This window comes from Eleutherodactylus coqui, chromosome 2, assembly GCF_035609145.1.
Source record: "Eleutherodactylus coqui strain aEleCoq1 chromosome 2, aEleCoq1.hap1, whole genome shotgun sequence".
In the NCBI taxonomy this organism is placed as follows: Eukaryota; Metazoa; Chordata; class Amphibia; order Anura; family Eleutherodactylidae; genus Eleutherodactylus; species Eleutherodactylus coqui.
In genome coordinates, this window is record NC_089838.1 from 206,725,520 (window position 1) to 206,737,172 (window position 11,653).

At 39.4% G+C, this 11,653-nt stretch overlaps 1 protein-coding gene across 4 annotated transcripts in view; it reads left to right on the plus strand.

Moving 5' to 3' along the window:
- The window catches only part of VPS13C (vacuolar protein sorting 13 homolog C), a 247,933-nt gene that overhangs the window by 134,759 nt on the left and 101,521 nt on the right, over positions 1 to 11,653 (plus strand). For all 4 annotated transcript variants that reach the window (XM_066592326.1, XM_066592327.1, XM_066592328.1 and 1 more), the window contains exons 32-38: positions 161 to 328; positions 2,789 to 3,093; positions 8,267 to 8,414; positions 10,213 to 10,309; positions 10,709 to 10,842; positions 10,980 to 11,136; positions 11,223 to 11,302. In XM_066592326.1, coding sequence (XP_066448423.1) covers positions 161 to 328; positions 2,789 to 3,093; positions 8,267 to 8,414; positions 10,213 to 10,309; positions 10,709 to 10,842; positions 10,980 to 11,136; positions 11,223 to 11,302 — 1,089 coding nt within the window. The remainder of the gene's footprint in view (positions 1 to 160; positions 329 to 2,788; positions 3,094 to 8,266; positions 8,415 to 10,212; positions 10,310 to 10,708; positions 10,843 to 10,979; positions 11,137 to 11,222; positions 11,303 to 11,653) is intronic.

Below are 11,653 nucleotides of genomic sequence, written 5' to 3' on the forward strand. Positions count from 1 at the left end.
GGAACAGCGATTTTTGTTTATTGCCACATTTACTGTTGATTGAGTTTCTATTACTCAATTGTTTTCCCTCTGAACTTTTTTACTGTTTTTGCACTGATCTTCATGTTACTTAGACTTGAAATTTTATCTAATTTTTTTTTTTCTTTTTTTTTCTTTTGAGGCTGTATGCATTATGGAAGATGAGGTTTTTAACTTCAATTTGACACTCTATCCTGATGCTACACAAGGAGATTCCTATAAAGACGTGTCCAAGGTGGATGGAAAGGTGTCCCTGAAAGTTGGCTGCATTAGGATAGTTTTCCTGAACAAATTTCTGGCGTCCCTTATGGTGAGAATTGGACATATTCTACCTAAATACAAAAGTGATTGAGCTTCTTTTGTCCCAGCACACTACAGTGCGATCCATAGGCTCTACCAACAACTCTACTTTTGGCCATTTTGCACCCCTGATATTGTAGTACAGAAATATGTTGCCTGTTTTTGTTTTCTTGCACTGCATGGATATGCTATTTTGGAAGCACATTTTTGGGACTTTTCACATGGAATGGGATTGTTTCCGGATACAGCAGAATTTGCCACTACAGAAATGCACACCAAAATCTGCATATCTAAATTTTTGATGTTTATCTAGAGTTGCCAAAATAATTCAGCCAAAACTTGCACCTTAGCCATGTGGATGTCTGTGTAGGATTGTTAGTAGGATGGAAAATTCAGCTCTGACCTGCGGAACAGTTGTGTCCTGTCTGAAAGGTCCCCTAGTAGGAAACAAATGCAGTTAATGATTGAACCTAGCTTGGGAAGTTGTAGCCAGATGTGTAGTTAGATTTTCGGCAACCAAGGCAAGGATTAATTTTGCTAGGCTATTAAACACTGCATGCAGTGCGCCTCGCCCAAAAAATGGTACCTTATTAAAATTCTGTAATATACCTGTGTGGGTGCGTTGCAGCAACTCTATGTATGTCACTCTGCTTCTCTCTTTCTCCTTTCCCCTTCCCTCTCATAGACTTTTATGGGCATCGTATAATCTGATTTGTTAGTCCCTCTTTTCTACTAAGATGGATTTTATCAGTGAGTCAGTCGTTCAGGGGGGAAGGAGGAAAAGCGCCTGATGAGTGGAGAAACCTTTTTTTTTTCTTCTGTGATAAGATATGTTAAAGTTCCACCTGTACCATACATTTCTGCAAAATGTATTCTTTAAAAAGAAAAGTTTTGCTCACAGAGTAAAGGTGCTTTTAGATGGAACAGTTCAAAAAATCATACAAACAAGCGAACGATAGTCGTTTGGTCTAAACATGAGCCAATCACTGAATGACTTTTTGATCATTCGATTTTTGCTATCCTAAAAATCATTGGCTCATTCACTTAGCTTTTGGTTTAAACAGCAATTGTTGAGCCCCTTCATTCACTTATACATCGAATGTAAAAGATTAGCTCTAAACGATTCTCATTTGAACGAGCCAACGTTGTATCTGCCTGTCTAAACAGGCTACAAGACCGCAAACAAGCTAGAAGTGATGTCACTCTGATTAAAACTATAATCAGCTCGTCTAAAAGGACCTTAATTTCAGTTGACTATCAAATCTCCTTTTCAGAAGAATGACTCATCCAGTCGTCATTAGCTGAAGCACTGCGATAACGTGAATGGAAAGTTGCAGATACTTTAAGCTTGTATTTGTGCAGGGGTCCAAGTCACAAAGAAAACCAGCTAAAAATAGGAAGCGGTTTGTCTAAATTCCAGACAGTCTGTAAATATAGTTTTTTTTCGGGTGTTAATGAACGAAATCCTGTTCAGCTGTCACACGGAAATGAGTGCAATTATTGTATTGTACAAAGATGAGCGCTGCGCAGAATGTAGTGCATGCATTAATTGTGTTTGGCATTTACCAACCTTCTGGATTTGACTACAGCTGTACAGCCTGCCCTCAGCAAACAATTTGATAATTAATTATGGGGCCATGTGTTCTGCACATGGTTACCTCTTTACCTCAACCTCACTTGTGTTACGTTTGTTCATACACTTGTAGCCTTTGGTTTGTCATTAGTGTTGATTAATTGGTCTTTTGACTCCCAGCACGCAGTGTGCCTGACCATAGACATGTAAGCAAACAAAGAATAACATACTTGCTTAAGATTTTTTACAGCGCCCCATATAATACTTTCTGAATGTTGTTAATGTTCTAGGGTTTTCAGGTGGTCACGGGTAATGCAGATGACAAGCTGTGGGCTTACTTATTTTCTTAGGCCTCATGTCCACGGCACGCACAGGTTTTTAATGTGGATTTCCGCAGCTGATGCACTGCGAGTCATCGTTACTTTTTTTTTTTTTGTATTGTTTGTGGGAGATTGCAGCTTTTTGTCCCCCATATGGATGTACGTAAATGCACTGCGGATCATCCGCTCAGAAAAAATCCACAACCCCACCTCCCAGCCTTTTCCTCACCTCCCTAATTGGATTTGAAGGTTAAAATCAAAGTGAATCCACAAATGTATTTGCGGATGCACTGCGGATCGTAAGCTCCCATAGAGCTGAATGGAGCACATCTGCGTGTGATCCGCGGTAAAATGGAGCATGCTGTGATTTATTATCTGTGGCGTTACATCCGCAAATCAAATTTAAAAAAAACAAATCCGCAGGTGTTAAATGAAGTGCGGACGCCCAATGCTTCCCTATGGGTGGCTTTATTTGCAGCTCTCACCTACGGATTCTGCAAATCAAATCCACCCGTGGACATTGGGCCTTAGTCTTTAATGATTTGCTACAAATTTTTCATTAATTGTTTTTGTCTAGGACTTCCTAAACAACTTTCAGATTGCCAAAGAAAAAGTGAGTACAGCCACGGCACATGCAGCACAACGCGCTGCCACAAAGGTGAAAGGACTGGCAGAAAGAAGTTTTCGACTGTTGATGGATATTCATCTGAAGGCTCCAGTCATAGTAATCCCTCAGTCTTCCATATCGAACAATGTCATAGTGGCTGATCTTGGGTTACTGAAAATAAGCAATGAATTTAGCCTTGTGTCTTCTGTATGCCACCAAATCCCCCCAATTATAGACTGTATGACTATTAATCTCACCCAGTTCAAGTTGTCACGGTAAGGATTGGTATACTCTAGACAAACTGTCTTTTGATTTACATAGATTTTTTCCATATGATCTGTTATGACTTGTTAAATTAAAAAAGGGTGAAAAATAACACATACCGTATATTCCGGCGTATAAGACGACCTTTTAACTCTGAAAAATCTGCTCTGCAGTTGGGGGTCGACTTATAGGCCGGCTATACACAAAAAAATGTGTCAAACCCCCCCCCCCCCCCCCAAAACAGTACTCTCCTCCCCCGGCGTTCTGTGCCGCTGCTGCAGGCTGTCGCTCCCTCCCCGTCCCCGACAGAGTGTTGCTTTCTGGAGGCGGGGCTTGAAATCCCCGCCTCCAGAAAGCTAATGCTGTGATTGGCTAACTCAGGCGCCGTCAGCCATTCAATGACATTGAATGGCTGACGCCACGCAGCGTCAGCCAATCACAGCCATTCAACATTAAATAGCTGTCCTTGGCTGATGCCACGTAGTGTCAGCCAATCACAGCCATTCAATGATGTCATCCAGAAAGCAATGCTCTGTCGGGGACGAGGAGGGAGAGACAACCTGCAGCAGTGGGGGGGGGGGGGGGGTGAGTACTGTTTTTTCTTTTTTTTTTTTTTTTCTACACTGTATTCCAGGCGTATAAGGCGACAGTTGGGGGGGTTGTCTTATACGCCCCGGCGCCTTATACACCGGAATATACGGTATGTTCCCCTCCTGATAACCGCTTGTTGTGAGCGCTCCAAATAATCCTAGTAGATTCTGTGCAAAAATTGCACAAAAAACTGCATAGATTTTAGCCAAAACCAGTAGTGGCTTGGAGAAGTGTAACTGAAAGCTATATCCTTTTACTGTTTATTTTATATTCTATATATAAATATTTAAAGGGAAAGTCTAATTAAAAAAACGATCTAGTACTTATTTTTAAGTTTTTATCTTAATCATGTTCTTAAAGAATTTTTATTTTTTTTACATTTTTGATGTCCTATTCTGTCTTGAAGTAAATCCTAATATCCTGCAATTTTCCCACTAAGCTTAATTATCATCTGTGGAGATGATTTTTCAGCAGACATCTCATTATCACAAGCAGGATTACAATGCAAGGTAACACCTATAAATGGTGAACACCAAAGGACAACAGGAACCTGGCGCTGCTCCCAAGCAACCACATTGCTAACTTAACAGCATTTTTTATTTGATATGTTAAAGTAAAATATCAAAATAAAATGGAACATGCTAGGAGTTTCAACCCCCGTATCGAGATCTAAAATATTCGCCACTCACAATTGGTGATTATGACAGCTTCTCTACTTTATCCTTCCTCATTGACCACTGCACAGATCAAGCCTAGAACAGTCTCCACTAGAAGTCAGTGGGTTAATGGTCCTTGAGTTCTACTGTAAAGCATCTCTAAGACTAACTTCACACGGGTGAGTGCGATGTAGGGCCATTAATCACGGCCCCATATTGCACTCCCCACCATGGGAATTGCCCACAGATATGAGGTGGTGTTCTGTCAAAACAGCTTCGCATCACTTCAGGTATGGAGGATCGCAGAGTTTCTGCCATTGTTTTTAATCGGGGACCTTGCATCGCATGCACCTAGCACGTGGTGCCGTGCCTGCCGTTGGCCCTATTTGAAAACAATGGAGGCTGCGTTGTGACACCACTCAGAAAGATGGAACATGCCGCAATTTGTTTCCTGCATCACAGTGCAATGCAGGAAAACCTTGCTCATGTGTATGACCCCATTTAAAAGAATGGGGTTCATGTTTGTGCACGATTAGTGAGTTTCGCATCATACGCAGAATAATGGCGCATGCTGGGATTTTATTTCTCCTGACTATAGATGTGCAGTGTGCACACGCTGGTGTGCATGAAATAATGAAAGTCCACTCTAAATCCCATAAACTTTACTATGGTAACTCGATACAACCAGCGTGCAATATTAACTATCCACTTTTATATATGAACATCGTTCCCAAATTTCCTCAAACTTGGTCAAACAGCCTGTTTTTTTTTTTATATTCCCCTTTCCAAAGATACATTCTCGTATCTTTGCAACAAAATCTCCCGTATCTCTATTAATCCATTCCAAAATTCATGTAATTTTTTGCATTCCCAGACAGTGTTCATTAAATCTGCACTGTGATCCATATAACATTTAGATTAAAGCAAGGACAGTGCATCAAGGTTAAAATGTAAATCAAATACAAATTCTACAAATTGGAGGGGACTTGCCTGGTGTGACTAGTCCACTTACAACAGGCACACTTCAGTCCAATCTTGTTCCACACAATGAATTCAATCCTCGTCACTAAGGATATCCAGTAAAGGAGAAACGTCAATAGTTCATTCAAAGAAAAAAACACCTTTGGTCGTAAACGTAGAAGAACACAATGAAAGTAATAAATCCCAGCGATCAAAGAGTCAAACGGCACAATCAAAATTTGAGTGTAAAATTCAAAGACCTTTGTGGGGAGCTCCAAATAAAAAGTCCCCACTTCCCCCTAAGTTCAGGTGTGCCAAAGTGCAAACCCATAGAGAAGGGATAATATATGGGTACAGTGCATATTATATATATGAGTGCCTCTGTTTCCATCTGTTTATGTTCATGTCAATGGGAGAAGTGAGTCTTGGTATTGCTGTTCTTGCTGAATTCATGCGTGCACCATAGTGGAACCAGAAGTTCCTGCACAAGTTGCATTGCTGAAGAGGGAGAGGTGCTAATTACAGTTATGGAGGGGGTAAAAAATAGTATATGTAATGATAAATCAATAATTCCGATAATTAAAAGTAAATTTGACAATAAAATGATATAGTAAAACCTCAAGTACATTTAACTTGTGGGTAAAAATAAGAATTGTCTCAAAGGATTTCACTAATAAATTAACAAAAGGATAAGGGGGGGGAGACTACTTATTAAGGGTAGAAAAAAAATTCTACAAGGCAGACAACGAAGTGGAGAATGATCAGTCACAGTTCACAGCCAATATTCCACTATGTGAGCATGAGAAAGGTCCTCCATCTATGCTATTGGGAGGTTTATTCTAGAACTAGAATCGTAAGAGTATTGTCGAACTTCAGGGTTTCTCAGCCTCCACAGATGACCTAAACGTTGTTCCATTAAAAAACATTTCGTACGGAGAATCCACTATAGGGCAATTCTTAATTATTAAAATTGAGATGTAGCCATAAATTTCATCACCACCTTAATACATTGACTAAAATACAAAGGAGGGTATGTATATTGCCACTTAAAAATAATTCCTCTGAGCAATAGTACATCTAAGGCAAATCTGTTTAAATCTGAAAGGGATATTTTTTATAAATCAGTAAAGTTAACCTCTTAATGACCAAGCACTGTAAATATACGGCGCTTTGTCCTGGGCTTTAATCCTGCCCAATAGCAGAAGTACAGCGCGGGATTAAAGCCTCTGTTTCTGCAATCAAGCATGAGCAGGTCGGGTTCTCAGCTGTTAGTCACAGCCGAGAACCCAGAGGAGAAGGGAGAAGCATCCGCTGGGAAATTGCATGTTCCCAAGCGCAATATCGGGCTGAGTTTCACAGCCTGATATTGCGTTCGCTCCTGAGAAATTGGCCCTAGACAATATCTAACCAATTTTCTGCAAATTGTATGTTATGAATCCAACCCCCTCTTTCAAGCTACCAACCTGAGCAAAAACTGATGCCAAGACAGTATTACTTTTAGTCACAGTTAATGCATTTATCATATGCAACGCAGATTGCTGTGACACTGAGGGCATATTCACTTGGCACAATCTGCTATGGAATTTTCCACACAGAACTCACCTGTAAAACTGAGTCAGAAATCCATTCAATAGGCATAGTCATGTGCAGAATTCTAACGTGTTACTGTGTAGATTGACATGACATGTCACTTCATGTGAATCCGACTGGAATTGCACCAAAATTTAGCAAGCAAATTTTACCTGTTGACGGGGTTAAATATGTGTTCTTATCCATAGCAAAATTTGCTGTCTGGACATGCACTGACAGTAAGGGCATGTTACCACAGGCTAAAAACTGTCACATCCACATTGGATTTTTCTGACTTGGATCTGACATTTTAGTCGTCAACAACTCTAAGCCTCAGAATATTTTTCCCAAAAAGTTTTTTGTGAGGGAAAAAAAAAGGTAAATCATTTTGGTATCTTCATGATACCAATTCGCAAAAAAAGTTACCATATCATTTACACAACAGTGCAAATGATGCCCCCCCCCTTTATTTATTTACTTTTTTAATTTTCCACTCTGCCCTCACCACCCTCAAAGAGCAAAAAAAAATTATATAAAATTATATGTGCATACATACATCAATTTATTATATCTATATACATAGGCGTGTGTGTATGTATTATATACACCCAAGAATGGTACCAATTTGCTACGCAAAGAATAAGTCCTCATATGGCTGTCGATGGAAAAATACAAAAAAAGGTTTGCGTTTTGAAAAGTGGAGATGAAAATTCCCCCAAAAAGCTGTGTTTTTCGTGCTGAAATAGGCTGCATCCTTAAGGGGTTAATAAGTTAAAAATTGTTCACAGCTAGAAGACCAGGTCCAGTGTGTTGCAGTCTTTGTTTTATGGGAGAAGCAATACGTTGGGAAAGACCTAGGCAAGAGTTTAGTGTTAGAAACTTTGTGGCAGATGGGGAGATTAGGTTGTCAATGGGAATGGTAAAAACTCAGAGGATTGGAATTTTGCAAGATAGAAAATGTGAACCTGGGCTGGTGGTAGACAACCATCGATCAGAGGGAGAATGGATGGAAGAGTCTGAGCATGTGTACTTTTAAAGGAGGTTAATGAGTGAGAGTACTGGAGGGATAACCTGGATAGTGCATTGTGGAGAAAGAATACCTTCTCCTCCACTCCTGTTCTCGGGTCGGAGGTATGGGAAACGTGTGGCTAACCATAGGATGACCATGAAAAGTGTAGCCAACCAAGGAATTGGTGTCCGTGTTGAAATCCAGGTTTCTGTGAGTCAATAAATCGAAAGATTTTGTTTTGAAGTGCACACAAATATATACATAGTCTTCTAAAGAATCATACTAGTTTGAAGTGAAAGAAGTATAGGACAGGAAACCTAACAATATGCCAGTGTATATTACAAATGGGATTCCAAGTGAGCGGTTATATAGGATTATGTTTAACCTTTTTTCTTGTAGGGAAGTTTTGCAGACAAGTTCAGCACAGTCGGACATACAGATCCTCCACCCTATCAATCTCTGCTTGTCTGTAAACCGCAACCTTGCAGCCACATGGTACCAGGATATTCCTGTTTTGGAAGTGAAAGGACATCTAAATACTATGGATGTAAGTAATTGCGCACTTAAAAGAAAAAAAAAGTGCCCCCAACTTATTGAACAAAACGTCCATTGTGCTTAAATTTGTATTAAATTCCCAACACATTTTTTATTTTGATAAGCAGTACGTATACATCCACAGGATACTTTAATAGGGCTTTGAACTGGGCAACACCTGCATTGCTCTCACGACAGCCTAATAGCTCATGGTTACTGGCATGTTATGCTGCTGTACTATACCTCTGTGTGACTCCATTTTCATATTGAAGTGGCTTACTTTATCAGATTCAGAGGAAGTAAAATGAGTGGGCTGGGGCACAACACTTCGAGTCCATAAATGATCAAACAAGGGAATTACCATTTTTTTTCCCCTTTATTAATATTAATGCGTTTCAGGGACTCAGCCCCTTCAGAAACTGCTATGAAGTGCTGAATACATTAAAAGTACACAAGGGAAAATAAAAAAAGGAGTATAAAAAAAAGAATCTATAAATATTGGAACAAAATGAAAATGATGCATAATATAGAAAATGTCAAATATAAATTCTATTTCAAGACATAAAAAAAAATAATAAAATAGCGCACTGAAGCTAATTAATCATGCGCAGCAAATGCTATAATAAAGTCTATTTTACATAGCATTTTAACAATTCCGTCAATAAGCAGATAAATACATAATATAGCAGAACACCAAAAATAGAAATTGATACTGGGAATAAGGAAGATTTGTTTAAAGTGCAGAAATGCAACAGCAATTAAGAAAGGGGACACACTATTTGTTTAATTGTTATATAAAAGAATAAATTATAATGTCACAACTATCTCAGGAATAGAAGTTCGTGCTTAATTGTATCTTAAATCATTACAAATGCAGGAGAGTTTCTTTCTGAATGAAATGTGAAATTTCACTTAAAATAGTCTAGAAGCTTTTATACATAGACCTGATATCAAAGGAGCCACTGTGCGTGATTGATAAATGCTTGACGCACTAGAAGCTTTTATTGAGAGCTATATAGATAAAAAAATTAAATAAAAAATAAATTATATGTATATTTTTAAATAAGATGAAAGCACCTCTAAAATGTATATCAATTAGCCACATAGTATATCAGTCGATCCACACATAAAGTCACCCATAGGGAAAAATGGGCGTCCGCAAAAGGAATAAAGCATGCGGATTTGATTTGCAAACCTTTTAGGTTCTGAAAACAAATCGAAGCATGCTCAATCTCAGTACGGATCTCGCCCGGTTGGCTTCCATTGAAGTCAGTGGAAGCCGTCTGATCCGTGGCACATTCGCAATTGAATTTTTTTTAAAACTTAAACAAAAAAAATCTACTGTGCATGTGCAGCGGCGCACTGGCTGGCACTTCTGCGCACATCCGCAGCAGAGAAAAAAAGATGACCTGGACAGGTAAGCGGGTTGCTGGGCCGCCAGCAGGGTGGGATTCTACTGCAGTCTCCCGCATGTGGAAACCGACCCGCCCGTGGACATGAGCCCTTAGGGAATGTCAAAATGAACTTTCAGGTGAAGTGGTATACACTAGAAGGTATGGATTTACCCGTGTCGGTGTTAACAATAGTAGGCTCAATTTAAACTAGCAGAGCTGCATAGTCATGACCGCGAATACAAATCATGAGATGTCGCGCGCCATCTGTCCTTAATGCAGGGGTGGTTCAGTATATAGGATATTGGTAGTATTGTGCTTTTCTGTCTGTTTGTTTTCTCTTATTAGATCTATATATCCATAAACGGGTAGCAGCCATATAATGAAGTATAGTGATCATTTTTGATAATTTTGTTTAAGGTCTGGTTGAGTCAAGAGGATTTGAGTGTACTCCTTAATGTCTTGGTGGAAAATCTTGGTGAACAGAGAGAAGGCACTGCAGATTCAGGGCAAATTGGTATGTATGTCTGAGCACCTAAGCCATGTACTATAGGTGAAGCAGAGTATAGGTATACTAGGGGACGGGTTGTCTTTACTCTTTTTTTTTTTCATAAAAAATGTTTGTTAATGTAATTTTTATGTTAATAATTGTCCACCAGCTTTTGTGCTCACATGACATATTGTAAAGTTGTATAGGACCACATTTAAGAAAATGTACAATAATTAATTTTAATGCAGCATTGTACATTTCTTCAAGTGTGACGCTGTATCAGATGTAATGATAAATGACTGTTAGATCTAAAGTAATGGCCTCCTTTTGTTAGTAGTGCAGAAGTCATTGAAGGCAAGCTATAGGGATTATCAATAGTTTGATGGATTTACTGAAATAACATTTTTCATAATCTTCTTGTGACAGAGGTTATAAAATCTAAACAGGAAGTTGTACAGACTGCAATGTCCACTAAGAAAGATTTTGGTGAACTCTCAGAGCCAGAAACAGTCAAGTCCTCATCTGAACTGAGTCTTCTAATTAATTTTGAAATTAAAAAGGTATGGTCACCTTAAGATTTTGTGCTCCATAGTAGCAAAAACTCACTCCCCCCCCCCCCCCCCATTTGGACTCGCATGAATCTTACCCTGTATATAAAACCTTCCCCTAGTACACCAGGTCTATTTTCTTTACCCAGGTTGTGATCCAGCTAATGAAGCAGGTTAGAGGTGATGCTGCACCTCTTCATATTATTCAGGCCTCACAGCTTGGAGCCGTAACACGGGTGTCAAACCATGAAATGACAGCAGCTGTATATTTGCAAAAAATCAGCATGACCTGCAATGATTTCCTAGGTGAGACTTTAAGTGCAGTATCCCATTTCTGACCATCCAGCTGGTGAATTGTTTTTTATTTGTGTTTGTCTTCTGTGCTCACACAGGTCCCACGGGAGGGCCTCTGCGTCTTATTAATTCTTCAGATGACACCAATGAACATCTTCTAAAAATGGAATATATAAAGGTTTGTAGTTGACATTTTATGATCGAGTAAGGCCTCCTGCTTACAGGCAGTCCGGATTCCGCATGCGGATTTCCGCAGGGAGAGACCTGCAGAAACCATTTGCGGGAGATCACGGATATAACTGTTTTTCCATGCAGATGCACTGTGTGGATCATCTGTGTGGAAAAAAATCTGCAACCTCACCTCCCAGCCTTTTTCCCACCTAACTAATGGATTTTAACCTTCAAATTTGCAATTGTATTTGCGGATGCACTGTGGATCGTCCGCACCCATTGACTAATATTGACACTGAATTGGAGCATACTGCAATTTGTTTTCACACCAAACGAACCGCAAATCAGATCTGCATGC